Source organism: Neomonachus schauinslandi, chromosome 9, assembly GCF_002201575.2.
Source record: "Neomonachus schauinslandi chromosome 9, ASM220157v2, whole genome shotgun sequence".
Taxonomy (NCBI): domain Eukaryota; kingdom Metazoa; phylum Chordata; class Mammalia; order Carnivora; family Phocidae; genus Neomonachus; species Neomonachus schauinslandi.
Window position 1 is genome coordinate 139677000 of NC_058411.1, and position 24055 is coordinate 139701054.

Consider the following 24055-nt stretch of genomic DNA (forward strand, 5'->3'; position numbering starts at 1 on the left):
TGACGGCAAAGCAGCTACAGAGTAGCGATCAAGCATAGGTCTGATTTCAAATCTGGTTCTCTTTATGGGACAGTTCTAGGATCAGTGGCCACTAAGTCTGATTTTTCCTGGTTTATTCCCTGCCCCACCCCCCGATGCAGTGAAAGTACCACACTGATGTAGAGTCTGCTGTGTGACACGAAGCGTGCAGTGGTGCGGAGGGCTCCATTTCCCCAGCCTTGCCATCAAGCTGCAGGGGCCCTTCTGGGCCTTCATACCGCCTCCCCTCCACGCTGTCTCCATCTCCTGGCCGCGCGTCCTTTGCTGCGTTGAGCAAGAGCCCCACCATCCGTGGCCCCGAGAGCAGGGAGAGCCCAGGAGCAGTGGTGGCATGAAGAAGATACTAATTTATTCTATATGTGCTGTGTACCACCTGTTCGTTACGTGTTAGCCCTTAGCGGCTGGATGATGAACAAGACAGACACCGTCCCTGCCTTCACGGAATTAGGCGTGGGAACAGGGTGTCACCGAGTGCTCAGCGGGAGACCCCCTCATCACAGTGCCGATAACTGCTGGGAAAACAGGAGAGGGCAAGGCCCGTGGCTTCCCTGCTTCTCTTTGTGGACGGCCCCTCGCCTTCTCAGGTCTGTTCTGGCTGCTGGCGACACGTCACGTAGCATCCCTTCCTTTCCCCTGCCCCTCAGCCCGAGCTCTGCAGGCCTTGGAGATTCAGATACTTTGCCTATAAACCAATAGACCAGTACAATCTGACCACTTGAAAGACCTCTGAGTTCACGTTGGCCGAGCCCTCCCGTGACAGCCGGGCCTGGTAATGACTAACCTAACGTCACACGGGCGGCAGTGTGCAGGACTGGACTCCAGTTCCGGTGAAACGAGCGTCAGCACGCCAGTCGGCCAGAGGAGAGCGTGAGCTGGCACTGTGCCGGGTGCGTGGTGCTTGAACGCCCAGCCCCGCTGGCTGAGAGGAGAGTGGCTCACAGGGGTGGGTACGGAAGAGAGACAGGAAGCCGGGCATCGGAATGGTCTAATAGAAAGTGACGTGCTTTGGCATTGCAATGCCGTTCCGTATCCTCAGACAGCCAGGCTTTTCCAGAGAAAAACAGGGATGCACAAATCCGTGGAGCTGACAGCTGAACGTGTAAAGGTGCTGAGAAATGTCCACGTTGAAAAATGACAATTTTGAATTTTCATAGTCTAATAGAACACCAATCTTCCTTGGGGACACTGTTATTCTTATATCTGGAGTCGTCTTGTTGTGCAGGAACTCATACTTATGCCTGAAAATTAAATGTTGATATAACAAAGCTTCAGAAACTCTGTAGATGGGTTATTTTCAGAACATCTCCTATTCATTTTATTCAAATACTCCTATGATGGTGTTATTTTTTTTAATTAACTACCAAAACAGGCCATTTCCCAAATTATATGTCTCTTTTCTAAAATTTGTCCTAAGAGACATATTTTTAAACTCCGTTTGTTTTTGAGCAATCTCTTAACCTAAAAAACTTACATACAGTAATATAAACTATTGCATCAAAATTTGTGTAGAAATAGATGTTTTAAAACTTTGGATTTAAGGATCAGATGTATAAAGCCTTTGATTACAAAGACATTTGAAACAGGCAGCCTCATGATGTTTCATGTAATAAAATGGGCCTTTTGGGAGAGTCTGTGCACAAGTACTCAGGCAAAATTCTCAAACCTTCAGCCTTAGCAGGGCCACCCGGGGGCCTGTCACGTTCGCTGCAGTGTAAGCCCAGCACCCTCTCGCCATGCTCTGTAGCTTGTGTGCTTTGAAAAATGGCTGGAACCGAAACCAGCCCCAGGGACTTCCTCCCCCTGCTACCCAGACATTTGCAGAGCTCAGTGCCAACACGCTGGTCCGCGCACCCGGGAGGAGCACTTAGAATAGTCTCCGAGTGTGAAAGCAAGCCGGCCCGTCTCGCCTCATCTTCCCCTCAGCTCCTTTTCTTAGCTGAGCAGCCACCAGAAAGTTCCCTTCCCTCTACCTGCCTCCCACCACAGTAGAGGCAAGACTAAAGCAAGAAACGTGAGTCAGCTAGGATACCCGACCCTCACCCTCCACTCCTACCTCTGTCTCTCGCTCACACATCTTTCCAAGATGGGACTGCATGAAACTGCTCCGGCCCTGGTTCCTGGCTTCCGGCCTGCCTTCTTCATGCTGTCTCATGTGCCCATGATCTTCTGTCTCCTGACCTCCCCCAGACCCCGACTCGTCCTCTATTCCCCTCCTCGTTCTCTGCCCTTCGTTTTTACCTTTCTAGGAGAGGACACTTTGACTTTTAGTCTTACTTCAGGCAGAATCCAAATAAACCATCTGGCTCAGTGCCTAGTATTTCTTGGGCTCCTCCAGCTGGGTCTGAGGTTTAGTAGAGGCGATTCTAGTCCAAGTGTCTTACAGGGGGAAAGCTGGTCTTCCCACGTACGTGTGGGTATGACAGAGAGTGTTTACCCACGACGGAGGCTCACGAGCAGGGAACATCAGATCAAACGTTAATAGGATTCAGCAAGCCAGTGAGGGTCAGAGGCCCCACAGTACAAGAGGTGCTGGGAAAATGGTGTGAAGTTGTACAATTTTTGAGGTGAAGGGAGGTTGCAACAATGGCTTCCCAAGTCTGACAATGTCCACTGGCCTGGGGGCCTCATGGGATTTTCCCAGCTTTTTAGAACCAGTCCATGTGTAGAGGATAGAGTGCTTAGCAGCAGAAGCAAGCCAGAATGAGCCATAATTATTAAGCCTCTGCCCACTTACAAAGACGCAACTGGGGCTTCAAACCAAACTGTATCCATTTAATAACACAAGTTGAACACGAAAACCAATCACTTAGTGGTGAAGAATGCTGTCTTTGGAGCCAGACTGCCCGGATTTGATTCCGAGCTCTGAAAGCCCATGTTGGGTGGATTATCCAACTTCTGTGAGGCATAGCTTTCTTATTTTTAAAATGGGATAATAGAATTGTGAGGAGTAAATGGGATAGTACATCTAAGAGTGTGGAACAGTGCTTGGTGCAGAACAAGCTCTTTGTGAAGTTTCGCTACTTTAATCCCAAAGCTGCTCTTTCTCTTCTCATCCGGACTTTAGGGAAAAGGGCTAGAAAAGAGCCCTGAAATACCCTAAAATACTTCCTAAGACATACTGTAGGCCTTAATTATTGCTAGGGAAACCTCCTGATCTCTTCTTTCAAAGCAAATTTTAACGCTGGCTGTCTGGATGTTACTTTACCTCGATGATGCAAATCTGTGCCTCATGCACCAAGACAGGCAGTTTGCTCCCAGGTCCTCCTGTTTAGGGACATCTTCAAAGGCCACACCCACCGTGTAGTCGGCACGCTCGTCCACCTCCACCTCCCAGTAGTGGCGCCCTCGGATTGGAATTAGATTCCCCATGACGGCAACACACCTGGGTTTAGAAAGTGGGAGCACATGTGATTTGGGGGCGACGCCAGCCTGGCCGTGCCGCTGAGTGACACCAGCTGTTGGGGCCGGTCAGCAGGTGGCCGATAAATGTGGAGGGAGGGCTTCTGACCGCCTCCCTCGCGAAGCGGCAGCCCTCAGCTCGCAAAGCCCGTCTGACCGATGCTGAAATCACAAGAGGATTGTCACCCTGCTGGTAGAAAAGGCTCTGTTTGCATTCTTAAATGATTGGCCTTTTGAGTGACAAAGGTTTGGTTCACTTGTCGATAAAAAAAAAAGAAAGGGACTGAAACCTCACGGAACTCAGCATCGTCGGGAGAACCATGTGCTCGAGGTTACGAACCAGCTCGAGGGTCTTCGAGGTGATGCCCACCATGGGGCAGCCACAAGCAGCAGACGGGGAGTCGCATCACAGGCGCAGACCCAAGAAGAGCGAAGAGCAAATTCCTCACAGATGATCAGAATCTACGTCCAAGATGCCACCGGGAACAATTACACTTACAAAGGTCAGAGTTACGTTTTGTTTTACAATGCAGCATTCTCCAGAGAAAGGTTCTCGTTGGAAATTGGACCACATCCGTATCTCCAAAATGAATATTCTACCTCTGGCAGGAAGTTCCTACATTAGCCAAACTCAAGGTGGCTCCCCAAATCCCTAGGCAGATTTGTTTAGCTGTCATTAACACATGATCTCTACTCAAACCCCAAGTTCTTATTTATTTATTTGTTTATTTTTCTTTAAAGGCAGACGGCCACATGCAGGGCCTCCGTGGGATGTGTCTGGAGTCTTGGAAGCTTGACTACATATGTTCTCCTACAAATGGACCTTCAGAGCTTGTCTGGAGGTTCTAGAGGGGAGCGCAGCTACTCGTATACCCTTGACCGAAGAACGGTCCTCCTCTATCGGGGAAGGTTGTCCTCTTGGACCGAGCGCGCAGCTTCGGGAGGGACGCACATGGAGCGGTGAGGGAGGAAGGGGACACCCGCCTAGCCAGCCAGATCAGCCACATCAACCCTGGCGATCCACGGGGTGACAGGTGTCGCAGCCAGATCGCCCTCACGTGCTCGCACCCCAAGTTCTGAAGGCCACGCAAAGCTCTGGGAAGCAGACTGCACATGAAGTCACTCCTCTGTTATACGAAGCCGTCTCTACTCCAAGCTCCAGACGCACATGTCCACCCACCTGCTGTCTCTCATTCAGATCAGAATGTCCCAAACAGAACTTACACCTTCCTACCTCTCCCGCCGACCAAACTGTGTGCTTTGCTTGTGGTGGGGAGGGGTGTTTACCCCTCATGTTTCCTCCATTTCAGTTAACAGAGTTACTATCTACCTAATAACCCAAGGCAGCAAACTAAGACAGGAATAATATAGTGGTTATAAGCTCAGCTTCTAGTTGAATTCTGACCCCAACCCTTACTAGCAGTGTGCTCGTGGGCAAATTCCTTTACTTCTCTGTGCCTCAATTTTCTCATTTGTCCAATTGGACTGATGATGGTTTGGACCTCACAGGCTGCTGTGGTGATTCAATGAGATCATCCACGTAAAGCACTTGGAACGTGTCTGGCACTTGATCAGCACTCCATAGAATTACAGCCCCTGACCCGTCCTGCCCCTGCCCGCCCCTTAACCAGCTGGCCACTCTCCTCTGGTCTCCTTGCCCCGCCCCCCCAACACACACACTTCCCTAGCTCACACTTCTCGGCCAGTGTGATCCTTTTGGAATGTAAATCTGACCCTGTCACTTCCCCTGCTTGAATTCTCCACAACCGGAAGGGTAAGATCCAAACCTGTTTTGCACTAGAACGTGTCCATCTTTCCCGCCTCATCTCCTGCCTCCTCCCGTTATGGACCCTACACCCCTGACACACTCAGCTGCTCGTGGTTCTCCGAACACACAGCCTCTCCGGCTTCTGCTGTTCGTACAGGCAGAAGGCACTCAATCCGCCGTCGGCCTGGAGGATTCCCGTTTATCCTTCCAGCCCTTGCCCTGCGGGAAGCCTTCCTCCTTGGCTCCTACAATGCTTGTCCATACTTCTAAAAACTTATTTCATAGGTGTGTCTTTGACATCTGTGTCTCCCCGACTTGCCAGTCTGAGTCAGGTGGGCAGGGACAGTATCTTTGTCTCTTACGCCCAGCACCCAGCATGGTGTTTCACAGGGCAACAGACAGACTGGTAACAATACTGAAATGGGACTAACTCAGCGTGGCTGGGCCCCCAAAAGCCACGAGCAGAAACTAGATGGGGAGCTTTCCCGTATTTCCAGGTGAGGTGCTAGACCACCTATGCAGGACTCGGTGGCCAAAAACTGTTTTGCAACTTTCAGTGCAACACCAAGGGGCTGGAGCTGGAGAGGCTTGAGGCTCTGTCTGCCCAGGGAGCTTTCCTGTGGTTCACACAGAGTGAAGGAGCACCGGCCTGGTCAGAGGTGGGTGCTTTCAGGGGACCTGGTGTGAATGGAACCCACTGCATGAAAGCTGTCTTCGTGTTGTTCTTGAGAGGATCCTGTCCAAGAGAACTTCCTGTCCAAGAGAACTTCCCCAGCAGACCTCGGCAGACCTCGAGCTGTAGGTGCTGGGGTTGGTGGGTGGGGAGGGGCCGCCACGGGGAGGGGCCTACCTGGGAACTGCCCGAGAGAGACACATCACACCGGTACCAGCCAGGTACCAGACAGGTCGAAAACAGGACAACAGGGCCAAAATGGAGTCCATCATGCTAAGCCCCATGGTACCAAACCGAGACAACCCAGTTACAGTGACAGTTCTCTCAGATCTGGAATCTTAAACCGGTCAACCAGTCATTGCCTGATGAGCACTAGTGAGGTGACATGCCTGGGAACCCTGCTGTCCCCTGAAAGAATTTAGCCTGCCACAACCACCTGCTGCCCTCTGTAACGTCTTTGCTCCTGCTCACTCGGCCCACGCAAGTCTTTCATCTCGTCCAGCTCCTTGCAGCTCCTGCCCAGTTCGTACATCACTGAATAAAGCCAATACGATCTTTAAAATCTACTCCGTTGAATTTTTTTTTTAAACACAGGTAAGACCTTTATGGCTTCCTACCCTTCTCCATGCCCCCCAACCCTGGGCTCAACGGGCAGCGGCGGGCAAGGATAAAGTTTTCCACTGTACCCTGTGCACGCTAACACTTACATACAGTAGGTGCTTAATACACACACAGTCGATACGCCAGCAGGGAGCCAACATCAGAGGAGGAGCCAGCCCCGGGAGAGTTGAGGACCCCGGCAGGGAGGCTGGATACTGTTTGCGTCAGTGGCCCTTGAGGCCCCCATAGGAGAGCCCCTTTTCCTCCTTAGAAGATCCTCCCGACTCTAAATCCAACCCACCACCACCTCCTCTCTTCCTGACTGCTGGGAAGCTGAGAGCCACCCTTCATGTGTAATCCTGGAAATGGAATTCGCTCTTGAACGTAACCTATCTGTTCTTTCTTTGACTTTTCTATTCAGTAGCTTTGACTTTTCTATTTCAGTAGCGTGTATTTGCTCCTGAGTTCAAGTCTGCTTTAAGTATTTGGAAAGCTCCATTCAACGTGAATGGAGCGCTAAGGTCTGGAAACAGCCACAGATGTAGACAGACGGCGCCCACCTTTGGGCGACCACCCCTCCCTCAGCTCAGGCACTAGCGCAATCCCCATCTTCCCCGCCAACTCTGGCTCAGGCTCCATCGTGGGTTTTCTTTTTCTTTTTTTTTTTTTTAAGGTTTTTTTTTTTTTTTTTTTTAATTTATTTGACAGAGAGAGAGATAGTGAGAGCAGGAACACAAGCAGGGGGAGTGGGGGAGGGAGAAGCAGGCTTCCCGCAGAGCAGGGAGCCCGATGCGGGGCTCGATCCCAGGACCCCAGGATCACGACCCGAGCCGAAGGCAGACGCCCAACGACTGAGCCACCCAGGTGCCCCTTTAAGATTTTATTTATTTATTTGACAGAGAGAGACAGTGAGAGCAGGAACACAAGCAGGGGGAGTGGGAGAGGGAGAAGCAGGCTTCCTGCGGAGCAGGGAGCCCAATGCGGGGCTTGATCCCAGGATGCTGGGATCATGAGCTGAGCTGAAGGCAGATGCTTAACGACTGAGCCACCCAGGTGCCCCCCCATCGTGGGTTTTCATCAGGAGTTTTAAAATAAGGTTTCACGGTGTAGGAGATGGAGTGCGGGGCCCAGCCCTGGGAGACCTCCGTCCTGTCCTCGTCCAGCTCTCCCGCTGCCTGCTGGTGTGACCCTCGGCCTGGCTTCGTGGTCCGGCTCCTCCCGCCCAGGACCCGACCTCCGCGGCCACACGTGTCTTCAGCCCACACCAGCCAGACCCTTTCCCTCCACCTCCCCAGCCTCCCTTCCCCACCAGGCCCCTCGGCCCTCATCCATTTCTGGGACCTCTTTCCCTCTTCAAGACGGCATCTGTCATCACCCACTTTCACCTGAACAACAGCAAGTATTAGGGAGGTTCACAGACCGTTCCAGTGAGAGGCTGAAAAAAAGTACCTGGTAAACTGGGTGTTGCCAGGGAGCGGCTCCTTCGCGGGGGTTTTCCCTTCGCGTCGCATGACCGTAAACCCGTCTTCAGAAAGGGTCAGCCAGGGATGGCAGGTGTGCTGGTTCAGGGGAAAGCAGCTACCTGCGAAGGTGGAAACAGCCCATCACTGCTGCCCCCTCCTCTCGGCAGCCTGGGCCTCGTGGGGTCCTGCCCCTCCTTTTCCTAACCACGACGGTGGGGGGCAGTTACCCCGCACCAGGGTCCCTGTGCCTAGCTCCCAGGAGCGGTTTGCAAGTCTTCGCTCGTTCAGTCCTCACCAATTACCCTTAGAAACAGCTGTTATTATTTTCCCTTGTAGAGGAGAACACAGGCATGGGTGGTTAAAAAAAATCAACCGACAAATGACAGAACTCAAATTTGAACCCCCAAGCCCCTCTGATTCCAGAGGCTTTGCTCTCTGAACCGGGAGGCTGTAAATGCCGGCACACAGACAGGAACCTCTAACCCACCTGCCAGGGGAAACAGGAATTGAGGAGATTCTTACTGATCCATCTGACAAAGGGAAGCGAAATTCAACATTTCAATTAGGGCCGTGGGGGAGAGGGAAGGAGATGACAGCCCTCCCCAAATCATGGTTAAAACAAAGCCCATCACAAAGTGGTACGGAATAGATTGAAGAACAAATTACTTAGTAAAAAAAAAAATCCGTCATTTGAGAGCAGAATGACTCATTCTCCACTCCTGTGTCTTATAGCTAAGTTCTGTTTTTCTCAAGTTCCTATCCTGTTACTTCTCTTCATCTCAGCTCAGGACCCTCAGCTCAACACCTGAGCTGAGATCAAGAGTCAGATGCTTTAACCGACTGAGCCGCCCAGGTGCCCCTTTCATAAATACACTCTTAAAAAATTTTTATGAACAAACTAAGTCAGAAATGACTGAATAATCAAGAGCTGGCTGTAGCTTTTGCTCTGTTCTCTCTCGTTGAAACAGCCCGAATTTGACATTTCAAAACACCAGGTCAGCACAGAAAACGAGGAGGACCAGCCAAGTAAAGGCAGGCCCGGGGCCAGCAGAACAGAAAAACCTGAGTCCTAATCCCAGCACGAGCCCGCACCAGCTCTGGGGCTTTCCGTGGCCCCTCAGCTGGTTTTTCCCCATCTGTGTGGAAGAGACAGGGCGGGGATTAATCACACAGCTCTACCTCCCGGCGTTGGAAAGGAGGACAGAATGACACAGCGTCCCTCAGGGAACGATCCCAGTCAGAGCCCGGGCTCCAGCTCCCTGCTTCTGCTTCCTACCTGCCCGCCGCCCCGTCAGCCGGCCTGAGCGGGACTGGCTCTGTGAGGGGTCGAAGAGCCACTGGGCCCCAGGGCACGGTGACAAAGCTCAGAGCCCGCAGCTAAGCAGTGCTGGGAAAGCAGAGTTAGGGAGTGTTGCTAGCGATGTCTCTGCTCGCCCAAGATCTGGGTTTGTGTGACAGGAGGATGGCAAGTGAGAAGGAGACGGGGCTGGGCTTGGGGGTGTGGCACCCACCAGGGCCAGACAGGGCCTAGGAAGAGGCTGAGCAACCAGGTCCAAGCTGGGCCTGTGGGTGGGTGGGAGATTCTGGGGCTGACAGCAGAAACAGGAGACCCGCCAAGGCCAAAAGCCCCTGCTGGGAATAACGATGCCATCCTAAGGATGGCGTGTGGCCTGTGTGAGCGATGAGGTGTCTGGGCCACCCAGGTCCAGGGTGACAAGCCTCTAGCCGACCTGAGGGCATGGAGAAAGACCCCTGAGTCGCCACCAAACTGCTCTATGACTTGGGCCTCCAGTCCCCTGTCTATAAAATGGACCCCAGGGCCTTGACATCCCCGAACCCCTTCCTGGCCTGACTTGCCATAATTTCCAGTGAAGTCATGCAGCTCTGGTCAGCCACAGGGCGGCTCCCTTAGGTCCCCAGGAGCATGTGGCCCGGGCACTTACCTGTGGTATGCACTGTCATGGGCTCGCTCCTTGCACTGGGACCCCCCACGTTGAGGGCTCGTACGTAGATCGTGTAGGTCTGCCTGGGCTGCAGCTGCACCAGGGACTCGCAGGATGGGATGCCCACAACTGACCTGCACGAAGAAGCAGAGCCACGGTCACCACGCGGTGGGACCGGGCGGCCAGGCCCTGGCACCAGGCCTCCCCTTCGAAGCTGGGAATTTAAACCCAGCCTCGCACCCCCGTTCTCCGACCAACAGCGGCACTGCCAGAAGTGTGTCCTCCCACAGTCCACTTTCCTCGTTCCTTTGTGACTCCTGGTGTGTGTGGCCCTCCTCCCTCTGGGATCCCCACCCTGGGGGCCCGGGCACCTAGCCCCACGCCTGGCGTCTAATGCTGTGTCAGTGGAGGTAGGCATGCACTGGGATGCGGTGCGCCCACCGCTGGCTGACCGGGGCTGAGGACCACCTACCTGAGCCGAGCGCTGGGCCCCTAGCAGGCCTCCGTCTGTGTTGATGGACAAACAGAAGCCTCCTGGGAAAAACCCAATCTATTTAAATTCTACTGGACACGAATACAGGCTCATAACTGCCATTGTCTAGTCCTGCAACTGCTAAACCCATTTCAGCCCAGGGGAAAAGAGAAGCCTTCGGGGTGATGCCCATTTCTGGATACCACACCCTCACCCGACGAGGCCTGGGTGTCCAGGTCGTCCTGAAGGCTGCAGCTTCAGGCCACAGGGGCACATTCCCACGTCCTTCAATAAATATTAACCAGGCACCTTAGGTTCCGGGCGCTGTAGACGGAGGCTCTGGGGAAAACTAATGTAGTCCCTGGCCTCACAGAGCGCATAGTCCGGATGGGTAGCGAGGCACTCCTCAAGCCACCACTGGAGGAAATGTGAGGTGGTGACCATGACATGGTGACGGCGTACTACAGAGTGCCTGATGCTGCAGAGGGGACTTTTGAGCTGAGCTCTGAAGAATGACTTGGAAGTCACTGGACGAAACGGGGCAGGAGTCTCCTCCGTAGAACAGGCATGTGGCGGGAAGGAGCGCGGGAAGGAGGAGAACTGAAGTGTGACAGTGTGGCTGGAGCCAGACAGGGAAGAGAAGCTGGTACGGGGTGAGCTAGCAGGAAAGCGCTAGTGTGTGAGGGAATTTTGTCTTTTCTTCAAGATGATTAGACTTGTACTGGGAGAGCAGGCGCTACCCCAGATCACCCAGGTCACCGACCACCCATCGTTGTGGGCTAGTGCTAGGTGTCGGGTGCTCCTAAGGCCTCAGCACAAATTGCAAAGGAAACCTGGATCATTCAGGTGGCCAGAGCCATTGGACCACCCCTGCCCCACTCCTGAGCATTTCTAGAATAACCAAGGTCAGCCCTGCTATGGCTGTGGACACATGGATTCTACCTGGAACAGAGGGTGCGTGGGACAGATGGCCAGGCTCCAACCCGGCATTCAGCAGAGAGGAACCTGTCTTCCCTAAGAGTTGACACCAGCCCTGCCTCTTCCATTTCTCCAGAGCCAGGTGGATGCACTCTGTGCTCCACAGCTGGGCATCCCCTGGACGTGCTGGCTGTCCTGGGCTGCCTGGCTGGTTCATCCCTCTTCTGTAAACTCTGGGACTGCCTAGTTGTAGACCAGAGGTGTATCCATGTGTCCTCCACTGCACACAGCTACACACTCGTGGGACCTGTGGGCCCCTGGGGCAGCTGACCCCAGCCTCATCCACCTATGAACACCTTCAGCTCCGCCAGCCAGGGGTGGACGTGGGCCTCCAGACAGCCTCCCACCACGGACACAAAGTTCTTTGTGTGCGGAACTCTAACCTCTTTTGTTTTGCCTCATGATGCTCTCCCTCCCCTTTCAATTCCAGCGGGGTGGGTCTCTCAGTTCCTCCAGCACCTTATGCATTTGTTTTCCTGTTTTCTGTTTGCCCCCACTTGCCAGTCAGCTCCGTGGGGGAGGAAATTTGTCTGTCTAGTCTCCCAGAGTCTAGGCACAGGACTTGGCACCATCTAGGCCCGCAATACTTGCTGCATGAATGAACGGTAAATCGTTGTCGGGCTGAGAAAGCCAACCCGAGGTTTAAACCATTTATTCACTCATCATGCACTTTCAGTAATACCATTCCAGCAACTTCTCATGAAAACAAAGTAGCCCCAAATTAAGGTTCCCATGTGTCCCGAACTCTGACCTTCCCTCCGGACCCCACGCATTTCCTGAGCTGTGTCACTGTGTCAGGCATCAAGGCCTCTTGTGCCCAGCAAACAGCCCCGGGACTCACTCGGTCACGCCCGATGCTTCAGGGGTTTCCGCCTGGGTCAGCTCCACCGTGTACGAGTCCACGGGATTCAGGTTTCCAGACTCCCAGCAGATGAGCGCAGCCTCTTCGCAGCTCCGTATCTCTTTGCTTTTTATGATGGGAGGGGAAGGCGCTGGGTGCAGGACAAAGGGAGAGATGAACAGCCATCCTGCTCCCACCCAGCCAGTGTGCCCGGAGCCTGGCCAGACAGCACGAGCGCTGTCCTTGCACAAAAGAGATTTGGTGCAAGAAAAAGCAAACCAGGTGCAACAGACGGAGTATCTGTGTCCCCCCCCGACAACCCTCCCCACAGCCGAATTCATGTGTTGAAACCTATTCCCCAATGTGATGGTCTGTGGGGTCTCTGGGAGATGAGAAGGAGGACGTCTCTTATAAAAGAGAACCCAAAGAGCTCTCTAGCCCCTTTCTGCTGTGTGAGGACTCAGCTGGAACAGAGCCCGGCACGCTGAACCAGGAAGGCTTCTCATCAGACACTGAATATACTGGCACCGTGATCTTGGGCCCTCCAGCCTCCACAACCGTGAGCTAAATGTCTGTCGTTTATGACCCCCTCCGTCTGGGCTGTTCTGTTATGGACACCCAGATGGACCAAGACACGGGACATCCCTTTCCCACGTTCCCGGAGCAGAAGGGGGTTGAAAAGTGCTACAACACTGTGATCGTGAGCAGGCTTTTTGGTTTTCTGAGACCAACTCTGAGCAAGTGTCCCTTCCTTTCTAGGAATTCAGATTTGGTGCATTCAGTGAAAGAAAAATATACAGCTATTCCTGCCCTGCCAAATGAAATCGAGGCTCCTGCCACATCTAGAAAGCCGTGACTCCTGCATCCCCTGGGTAAGGTCCTGCTCCAGACACAAGTGGGCCCCATTACCTGTCATGTACACCGCATGCTCACTGGCGGGGCTGGGGCCGGCCCTGTTCTGAGCTTTGACCCAAAATTCATACTGGGTATTTGGCACAAGATTTGTCACTGAGCAGTAGGTTTCTTTGACAGTCATTGTAAACTCTGAAAAAAAAAAAAAGACAAGAATTCAACCCTACAAATAGGCCAAGTGCTCCAAATCAGTTGTGCTGAATCTCCCTGTAGTAGCTTACAAAACTGGCCACAGATTCCTCCTATCCCTGTAAGTGCACTCCTCTGCAATGTGGTTCGGTTTTTCCTGCCATCCTTTGATGGGCTCAGCCATGGGACTTGCTGTGGCCAATGGGAGAGCAGCAAGCAGGATGCTGGCAGGCAAAGGCTCGGGAAATGCCGGGGCACAGAGGCTTGTCTTCTTGCTGCTGGGAACACATCTGTTTCCGTGTGAACAAGCCCGAGCCAGCCTCCTGGACAATGAGACCAGGTGCCATCCAAGTCATCCCATCCATCACAGCCGTGTCCCCAGATCTGTAAGGGAGGCCATCCCAGACCATCCAGCCCTACCCCAGCTGGTCCAGACCAGAAGAATATCCAGCCAACACACAGAATTATAAGAAATAATAAATGTTTGTCATTCTAAGCGACAAGTTGTGTATATATGTGTGGAGTAGGGCGGGGTAGGGTATTGTTACACAGCAAAAGCTAACTGATACACCTCCAAACCTCCCCAGACTCTTGGAAGGCAGTGAAAACTCATGAATCCACCCTCTGATATCAGTTCCTTTATCACAAAGCAGCCCATTTAAAAAATTTTCACAGATTGCCAGGAATAGCCCCCACACACTGGCTTCTTCTGTGCATCTGCAGCGAGTATCAACAGAGTGGATTCACGACAAGAGCTGGGCTTAATCAGGTCTGGCTTCTTGGTCCCAGACCTCCCTTCTAAAGTCTTCCTCTTTCCCCACTGTGCCCTCTTAAGTCTTTGCTCAGACCACCCTCACCGTCTGCTCACCTTATTCTGACCTCCCTTAGCATCATTTAAACTTACTTATCTTAAGAATTCCCCTTCCTGGTATGATGCTAAGTGAAATAAGTCAATCAGAGAAAGACAATTATCATATGATCTCACTCGTATGTGGAATTTAAGAAACAAAACAGAGGGTCACGGAGAGGGAAAAATAAGACAAAATTAGAGAAGGACACAAACCATAAGAGACTCTTAACTCTAAGAAACAAACTGAGGGTTGCTGGAGGGGAGGTGGGTGGGGGGATGGGGTCACTGGGTGATGGGCGTTAAGGAGAGCACGTGATGGAATGAGCACTGGGTGTTATATGCAACTGATCAAACACTGAATTCTGCCTCTGAAACTAATAATGCTAATTATTTGAATTTAATTAATGAATGTTAATTAATTGAATTTAAATTTAAAAAAAAAATCCCCTTCCTTCCTGGTCCCTGGTCAGAAAAACCATCCTCACTTTTGGCACCTAGAACCCTCCACCTGCCTGGCCTGGTACAAGGAGCAGAGCTCTGTGCAGGGAGCCTGCAGACTTGACTCTTGTCCTGGTTCTGCCATCACCCAATGTGTCCCCACGGACAGCTCATTTCTCCCGGGGTCTCAGTCTCTGCATCCATAAAGTGGAAATCCCCAAGGCCCTCTCCCCCAACCTTACTCTGCCTCCATGCACAAAGGACAGGCCCTGCTGGCTAGCCTTGGTCCTCCGATTCCTCCAGGGGCTCAGCTGGGGCTCCTCTACCGTCTGACCCGCTCTTCTCAACAGGTAAATGGCTTATCTGTTACGTGGGGCGGGGGAGGCAGCTACCCCAGGCCTAGCCCCACACCAGCCAGCTCCATTTCCCTGGGAAGAGGATGGGCTGCCCCAAGTGAGGCTAGGGTCCGTTCCCAGGAGGTTGCTCAGCCTGGGAACGTGGGTCTGAGCAGCAGTAGCCTGTCCAAGCTGCAGAGGCCCCCTACCCCTCATGAGGGTCTGTGGGCTACCCTTCCAGTCTCTACCAACACAGGGTTGCTCTGAGAAGAGCCAGCCTACCCTCCCCTCACAGGCTAGGCCCATTAGAACCCAGACAGCCCAGCTGGGCCTCCTCAAGGAGGGGTGTCCCCACCTTTCCTGCACACAGTGCAGCTAGGGACTCATCCCAAGGGCAACTCTGACCTGACAGCTCTATCTACACTCCAGACACCTCAGCCTGGCCTTGTGACTCTCCCCAGCCAACTTGCTTTTCTCGCCCTTTCTGCCACGCTCACTTGCCTGCATCCCGTCCTCTGGGCAGTTTCTAGATCACGACAGATGCACAGATTCATCCCACCTCTGCCCTTCTGATCGCTAGGAAGGCAGGGCCCTGGCCTCTGAGGGCGCTTAGCCATTGCAGGACGTGAGTGTGTTCTTGGCAGAGCCTCACCTGCGTGGTCCTTCCCAGGCAAGCTGTCCTGCACTGGCCGGTAGGACAGCTGATAGCTCTCCACGGTCTCATCAGAGTATAGACTCCAGCACACTCGGACGGAGGACCCCGTGGCAGAGTTGGGGGCCTGTGGGTTTATCTCTGGAGCAGAAGGAGCTAGACAAAGAAAAGGGAGAAAAACAGACAAGTGAGGAGCCTTACATAGAGGTGGGATGGGAGCGGCCCGGTCTTAGGACTACTGGTCCCCCGACCCATCTACGGGCTTTGGCAGTGGAAGCAGCGGCCCAGACTGGACAAGGTCAGGAAGGCCAACCGTCCCAACCTTGAGCCTGCGAGCAACAACCAGCATGTCCATTCCTGCTCTGACAAACCCACACAAGCGTGGGGCAGACAGCTCCATGACGAGGACTCAGGCTGGGGTGTGGTTTGCCAGACCTGCCCTAGGTTCGGGTCCTTTGACCCCTTCCACGCCATCCAAAGAGGCAAGACAGCCAGGACCACAGTGGTGTGGCCGCAACCCTGAAGTGAGCCACGGAGGGAGAGAAGTCTTCAACAGGGAAGCTCTGCTTTCTTTGGGGACCCGTCCAACGGCTATGTCTTCGTTCTAATGAGAGAAGACTGGGTTGGGTGCCGTTGTGCTTTTGAGAACCACCCTCTTTAGAATCCATCTACTGAGTCAATTCGTTAATTCTCTGTAGGTTAATACTTCTGCCTCCCCACTCCCCTGACTCACACGTAACTAGGAAACACTCCTGGTTTTTCCTCCATGATTCTTCTCCCATGCCAGGACTTCCCTCCAACCCAGGCTTGGTTCAACAACCTCAGCTTCCAGTTTTGACAGTGCTCAGGCCAGGTAAGAACACAACCAAATTCCAAGGAGTTTACTTAGCCACAGCTCAGCCTTTCCCCTCTGGCCAGGGCCTGGAAGGTCCTGACGTGACGAAGGAGGGGAGGAAGAGAAAGACACCTGTATCCCCAACTGACAAAGTCTGGGAGGGACAGCGGGTGTCCTTCTCTACCCTGCGAGGAACAGCCCCACAGCAAGAAGAGCAGGAGATGCAGTGAGAAGAGAGATGGCCCGGGGGTTGGGAACCTGCTCAGGAGGCTGCAGATGTGGGCAGGAGGGGGTGGTCTGCACAGGACCTGGACTCAGGGGGGTGAGGTGTCCATGTGTCTCAAGCACTGACTTGGGTGATAGTGCTTTTCTTTCCAAATGCTGGGGCCTGATTATTTGGGCAGCACCATCCCTAGAAGGGGAAAGGATCATCCGATGGACATCATAGCTCAGTGAAATCACCCCTCGAGCCATGAGTCTAAGCATGGCCTCCAAGATTTATAATTAAGGATGTCCATTACAGTGTGGTTTCTAATGGGGAAAAACTAGAAACATCCCAGCATCCAATCCAGTTGGAAGATTAAGTAAAGAAATCAAGGTATATACTCATTAAAATGACATTATAGACGAACTTATCAGTGCAAGAAAATATTAATCATAATTGTTTTGATAAAAAAAGCAGGTTACAAAAGAAAATAATTCCCTTCTTATTTCAAAATATCTGTGTAGGGGCGCCTGGGTGGCTCAGTTGGTTAAGCGACTGCCTTCAGCTCAGGTCATGATCCTGGAGTCTCGGGATCGAGTCCCGCATCGGGCTCCCTGCTCGGCGGGGAGTCTGCTTCTCCCTCTGACCCTCCCCCCTCTCATGTTCTCTTTCTCTGTCTCATTCTCTCTCTCAAATAAATAAATAAAATCTTTCCAAAAAAAATTTAAAAAAAAATCTGTGTAAATGAAAAACCTAAAATGATAAACATTTTTACAATGTAGTTGGGGGTTGGTGAGAAAGAGAAGGTGAGCAGTCAAAAAAAAAAAAAAAGCTGAATTATGATATTATTCTTAGAAATCAGTAATCACAATATTTTTAAGAGCTATCTGGTACCATGTGACATACTATACATATATCACCTCATATAATTGTCACCATATTCCCAGGAGGCATTATGATGTCCATTTTGCAGACAAGGAAAGACTCAGAGAAGGTAGTTAAGTTGTCCAGAGTCACACAGCTAGGAGGTAACAGGCCTGGGATTCTCACCAGCTCCACGGGATCTCAAAGCTCATCTCCTAGCCACTGTGCTAGGCAAGTAAATAAAATTCGGGCTACTTACTTGGAGTAACTCGGGCAGGTGAACAGGTGTTTGTGAATCTGGGCAAGCTATAAACAAAAAGTATTTCAAGGCTGCCCGGGGCCTGATGTTGGCTCCCTGGAAAGTGAGGTAGGCACTTACCCCGGGGGAGGTCAGCCACTGTTCTCCCCCTTACGAGCCATAAAGACATGAAATTAGAATGAACGAATACTTGCTCCTAAATCTTTATGATTTTTTTAGCCATCAAAATGTCTAACTCAAAGCTCAGGGAACTGGAACTTTGTGGGAAGCGCACACGCAGGTGAAATATGCACCAGCGATGGTGTTAATGGAGCCCATGAGCTGCTCCACGTCAGAGAAGTCCAGAGTCTGGTCTTCAAAGTCAGGCTGTGTAGCAATCTCCACGTCTGTTTCTTTATTCAAGAATCTTCCAAGTCTGTTGGCATAAAAAGATGCGCTAATGAGAATGAAGAGGCATGCTCCTTAGGGTGTGTCTACTGTGTGGGTCCCTAGTAATACACGAGAGGGGCTTCTTTGCTGGGTTTTTACTTCTTTATTTTAATATGCTGCTGGCTGCCTTCTGCCATCTGCTTTGGCGACTGACCCAGGGGGTCTCCAATGGGGTCTCCAATGGGGAAGGGTGGGACTGATCTGCGCATTTGAGGGGAGGGAAGGGGGTCAGCTGGGGGGCATGCACAGGTGTTGATCTGGAAGCTCCCATCCCCACACGCCACCCCAGGCCCCAAGATGTACAGAATGGGGGGTTCTTCTCCATGGGGCCAAGCGCACTCAACCTGCTAAGGGTGGACAGGGGCTCTGAGCGTTCCTGCCTCCTGGCAGTCATGGGGTTTGTGAGTGGCAGGGGCAGAATCTGAAACCAGGTCTGTCCTTTGCCAGAACCTGTTCTCTTAACCCTTATGTTATCAAGCTTCAGCATTCATGTTGCTTTACAGATGTTGTCTCATTCAATTCCCATAAAACTGTTCTTGTCTGCAGATCAGGAAGGTGGGTCCTAGGCCAGCTGGACTTGCCCAGGGTCCTGGGGGGGAGCAGCATTTGAACTCCTGTCTGACTCCACGGTGTGTATACTTTCTGCGGTGCTTCGTCTGGGTCCTGGCACAGCTGGGGGATGCTGGGGACACTGGATCCTGGTTCCTCCTGGTGAAAGGAGGGGCTCACGAAGGAGACCCGACCACAGGCTTGCTGGCTGGGCCTGGCCATACGCTCCCTTCCAGCCCTGGGATCCTGAGATTCGGTGCTAGCGGGTCCTTGTGACCCCCATCTTCCCTCCAAAGCCAGTGCTATTTGATCTCAGGGGCAGACACAAAAGCTGAAACTGGGACCAAACACCCAAGGGGAACTGAGTCTATTTGGGAAACTAGAGGAATGGAGAAAGGCACAGAAGGAGAAAACGTGTTTCAGAACAAAAGTATTACCTGTCAGCCATGGCCACAGCATCCTAAAGAGGAGGAGGAAAAGGAGAAAATATCAAACTGATTTTGCAAATACATTTCTTTTTCGAACGATATAATGACACAAACACATTTTAAGACTTGGAAGTGAGGAAAAAGAAAGGCTCTAACAAGACCTCTAACAAGACCACCCCGCCGAGGCCCGCGCTCTGGCCCTGAATTGGACGCACTGCGTGAGCACTCCACGCTATAGACGTTTTTCTGTTCCGCCAATCTGAGACTGCACAACAGTTCACTGAAGGGGAACGCCGTTGTTTACGTAGACATTCCTCTGTTAATGGACGTTTCAGCTACTGCTAAGGTGTCATCGTTAGAAACATCCGTGAGAACGCTTTCGCACATACCGCCTTCTGCCCGTTCGGGATTACGTCTCTGAGATACAGCGATACTGTGGGGTCAGTGGTTCACGAGGTCTGCATGTTGGGGGCTCTCACGGGGCCTGCCAACTTGCTTTCCAGCTTCTGTTGCAGGTCCCTTGCCCCAAGCAGGAGTAGGGCAGGAAGGAAGTGCTGCTGGGCTTGGAGGGACCGCCACGGGCCCGGGGTCAGTGTGGAGGTTGTATTTGGCAATTGGGAAGCTCTGGCGGCTGAGGGCCCCTCCCTCCCATCCCGGACACCACAACCGCCCAGATTCCTGTGGGATCTTGTGAAGAAAGGGGACCCCACCTCTGACCGAGACTGAAATTCCCACAGTCCGGTGGCATGGGGCCTTGAGGTCAGGGTTAACTGGATTTCAAGGAAATTAAAAAATGGATTTTTTTTTTTTTTTTATGTTTGAGTTTATAAAGATTTAAAATTGGTGCGCTTGTAACTGGAGAGTTGGAGGTGCCTTTTTAGCCCAGACAACCTCCTCCCTGGGGCTCGAAGGGGCCACCTGAGGTGACGAGAAAACTCTCAGAACACTGCCGTTGCTCCGCTCCCGGCTAGGGGATGGGTGTCTAGGAGAGAGAAACTGAGGCTGGGGGAGTCCTGAGCAGCAGTGGAGGGAAGGGGTCAGCCGTGTACGGGTCTGCTCAGCCTCTCATGGCAAAGCTGCACAGAGACGTGCTGTGACCTCCTCGCCATCGTGAACATCCAGGAACCAAATGGAGGCTGACCACAGCAGTCAACAGCCTCCAGGCAGAGAGGGAGACCCTAACCTGCCCAGCCATACTGTCACTTGGGTTCGTGATCTCATGTCACCTCATGACTGACCTTGATGAAGTCAACCTTCTCCTCATGGCACATCTCCTCTATGGTTTCCATGAGTTCCTTACAGGTGTCGAGGTTTTCCCCACAGCTGACCAGCTGTCCATACAAGGCTTCCAACTTCGCTCTCTTTTTCTCCCCTAGAGCTTGTATTTTTTCTTCGTACTTTTGAGCGAGTGTTTCCAAGATCTCGTTGTAATGTGACTCAAAGTTTTGTTCTTGTCTTCCGAAGTTCTCCTGTAAGACAGTTGACCTCAACCACCATCACAGTGGATGTGGTGTGTCGGCCATAGAACCATTGGGGGCGTGGAAATGTATCCACCCAGAGATGTTTTAGTCACCTCCCCTGGGTCTTATCACCTCTTGCCAGGATGCTGGGGTGGGCGCAGCAGGAGCTAGGACCAGGAGTCTGCGGTTAGAACCCTGGGATAATCTCTCTCCTGGCAGCATCTTGCACCCCTCCCCCTGCCCCCCGACCCCAAGCTGCCCCACCTCCACTGTGGCCACTGCATTCTTGGAAGGTGGTCAGTGAGGAGTCAGCCTGCCACCGCATCCTTGGACCTTAACACGGAGATGTTTGCCCTGGGATATGCCCACTAGCTTTCCCTCCTGAGCCCCCAACATCTCACGACACTCACCTCCACTCCCTGACGCTCGCATCACGCGAACACCAGGATCACACAGATTCTCACATCAACTAAGAGAACAATGACGGGGAAGGGGAGGAAGGGTTGTGGCCGATGGTGTGGCCTAGTAGGTGAGGAAGCGCAGGAGGGCAGAGGGAGGCTCGCGGCCGTACTTAATCCCCGGGCACAGCCTGTCAACTACTGGTCCTCTCACTTGGGGTGGAGGCCAAGAGAGCTCTGGATGTGCCAGCCTCAGCAGACACCAGACACACTTCCAAAGAAGAGGCCCTTATGAATGACTCAGGGAGCATTTGCCGAGCATCTTCTAGGAGCACAAGGCTTGCTCACAATGGCGCCAGTCCTGGTGTAAGAGGGAAAACTCAGAGCCCTCACTGGGGGGTGACTGGCTTTGATCTGACAGTGAGCAGCCAGTGTGAGTGTAGGGAGTTCTGTCCAGGGGGTTGTACACTTCTCCCTCCTACCACTACCTTACGTTCATGCCTTCCCTGTGCCCTGCAAAGGGGATTAGTGCAACAGTCCTCCTCCCTCTTAAGACCGGGGGTGAAGAAGTTCCAGCTTCATGGGAGAGGGGCCTGGGGCTGAGCTAATTCACATGAGGTTCTTCTGTGGACACAGTCCGAGGCTGTATTATTAACAGAAGCAGGGCATCCGCAGGAAGAGAAGGGAGGTGGAGAGTCTCCTGATCCTCAGTCCTGGTGCACCTTATCTGGATGGCGAGGCTGAGTGCTGGCAACATCGTGGTGTTTTATATACCTAATATCACACCGGGGACTGTGACATGTTTAGTGACAGGCACAGACCATGTGTATTGATCTTATGAGACACAGTAACAGCTGGGGACACGAACAAGGAAGGATGGGTGTCTTGCAATGCCTGGTCAAGGCTGGGCCATGAAAGAGCCCCACCTTGCAGCAGGGCTGAGGCTAGAAAGACAGAGGAGAGCTTCGGTGCAGGAGGGAACGCAGACAGGTAACGGGCTCCGTGAGCTATATCCCCAAGGTCCCCCGGGAGAGCAGGGGGTAAATCGGGGCAGAGTCTCCCACCCCGGCCACAGCCGCTGAGCCGGCCACGTGCGGCAGCAATGTGGTCTGATGGGTTCACCACGCCCGCTCTTACCTCCACGGTGATGAAAACCTCCTCCAAGTGATTTGCAAAATTCTCCATCTCGATAATCTGCTTTTCCAATTTGAACATGTTTTTGTGAATTTCATCCTAGCGAACAGAGGATCGCAAGGAGACGTTAGCGCTTTCCCTGTCTGTAGAAGGCCTCTGACAGTCGTTCGCAGCCTGCCTACTTGACATACACACGCATTATCCACAGCACGGAGCGAGGCCACCTGCCTACCTTGGCGCTCTCCAGTGCCTTGCTGAGCGGGGTCACCTCATGCTCTCTGTGTTCGTCCGAAACCTCCACCGCCCTTACTGGAGCTCTGCAAGTGGCGCAGAAGACCAGGGCGGCTTCGTCCTCGTCCTCGTCCTCGTCCTCCTCCTCGGGGATGACGTAGCACTCGTACTCCTCGCTGGCTCGGCCGTGCGCGTACCTGTAGGCTTCTCGCAGGTCCCGGCTGGAGCCCGCGGCGCCCCGGCCCGCACAGACACGGTCCCCAGCCTCGGCCTCGGCCCCCAGTCGCCAGTCCCTCTGCACCCCGTGCAGCCGATGGTCCAAAACCTCCATGTGGGGTGCGCTTCCGTCGGCGAGCTCGGTGCCCCACTCGCCAGCACCTCCGAGGGCGGACAAAGGGACAAGCTCATCCACATCCTCCTCCAGGTCTCTCTGGGCCTTACCTGGGGCCGTCCCCCCGGGCTCGCCGGCCATCTCGGCGTGGACTTCTCTTCCCGTCCGCGTGGGTTCTTCTGGGAAGAGGTGCAGCCGGTCTTCGGAGTCATACAGATCCATGGGGTAGAAGTGGAAGTCCGGGGAAGCCCCCGCAGCCTCCCCCTCCATGGCACCTCTGCACCTGCGGGGCTCCTCCCGCGCGGCTCCTAGTGGGCGTCCTGGGGCCTAGGACACAGGGAGAGGGAGGAACCCCATTGATGAGCAGTCCATGCCAGTCAGTGGTCATTAGATTGGGCTCCACCCACTCACAATTTTTTAAAAAATCGTCTGAGGAGCTCAGCTATGGTTTTACTTTGAACCATCTGCAGAGCGGTTTACTTTCTCCAGGAAGGAGGGGCTTTCTAAGCTTAAAGGGGACCAGAAATTACCAGAGAAATGTCAATAGGTTCCTCTTCATTAAAACAAACAGAGGCCAAATAATGGGAAGTGTCTCAGGCAAGTATTACTAAATAGTATAAATTGAGAGAAAAAATTAAGATCTCAATAAATTAGTGTGAAGGACAATTCACAAAGTAATCACTTGTGCAAAAACATTTGGGAAATGGTCCATCCTTATGAGTAACAGGGAACAAATAAGTAAGACGCCATTTTTTTGCCTTTCCAGCAAGCAAATATTTGAAAATATAAGAAGGTTCCCCAAGGCTGGGTAGGGTACAGCGAGGTGAGTACTCTCACATGCTGCGGGTTGGAATGTAAACCTTTCTGGAGGGTAAACTGGATAACATGGATCAGGAGCCTTAAAAATGTTCCCACTCCTTAAGCTAGTAATCCTCATCAGGACCCTGGAGGGAAATAACCAATACAGAGGAAAAATGTTTCTATATAAAAATATCCTATCATAAATTCTGGGGGGAGGGAGGGGCAGAGGGAGAGGGCAAGAAAGAATCTTAAGCAGGTTCACTCCCAGGGCAGAGCCCAACGCAGGGCTTGATCTCATGACCCTGAGATCATGACCTGAGCCAAAATCAAGAGTCAGATACTCAACCAACTGAGCCACCCAGGTGCCCACAAAAATTTTTATGACAGCGGAAAAAAAAATTGTAAAGCCCTAATGATTAGGAGAATGGTTAAGTAAACTAGGATATGCATACTGTATAGAATATAATGCAGACTTTAAAATATTAGGGAGAGCAAATGATAACTTGGAAAAAACTTACAGTTTGATATTAAGTAAAACAAACAGAATACTCAATATACAGAGACTATAATGTTTATTCTTTAATGGAGGTACATAAAATCTAGAAAGAAATAATAAATGATAGAAGTAATAAATACCAC

At 52.4% G+C, this 24055-nt stretch overlaps 1 protein-coding gene across 2 annotated transcripts; it reads right to left on the minus strand.

Annotated features, from left to right (window-relative positions):
• Nucleotides 1-1024: 1024 nt before the first annotated feature.
• On the minus strand, nt 1025-22907 carry FSD2 (fibronectin type III and SPRY domain containing 2). Of its 2 annotated transcripts, XM_021680583.2 has the most exons (12): nt 22286-22907; nt 22057-22152; nt 20300-20530; nt 19071-19093; nt 17949-18070; nt 15493-15648; nt 13086-13220; nt 12177-12327; nt 9886-10019; nt 7929-8061; nt 3245-3421; nt 1025-1277 (listed from the first exon to the last, which is right to left on the minus strand). In XM_021680583.2, the coding sequence occupies exons 1-12, from the start codon at nt 22883-22885 to the stop codon at nt 1025-1027; spliced, it is 2211 nt and encodes a 736-aa protein (XP_021536258.2). In that variant the 5' UTR covers nt 22886-22907. The 2 variants fall into 2 exon arrangements, with proteins under 2 accessions (XP_021536258.2, XP_021536259.2); XM_021680584.2 differs by lacking the exon at nt 13086-13220.
• Nucleotides 22908-24055: the final 1148 nt, after the last annotated feature.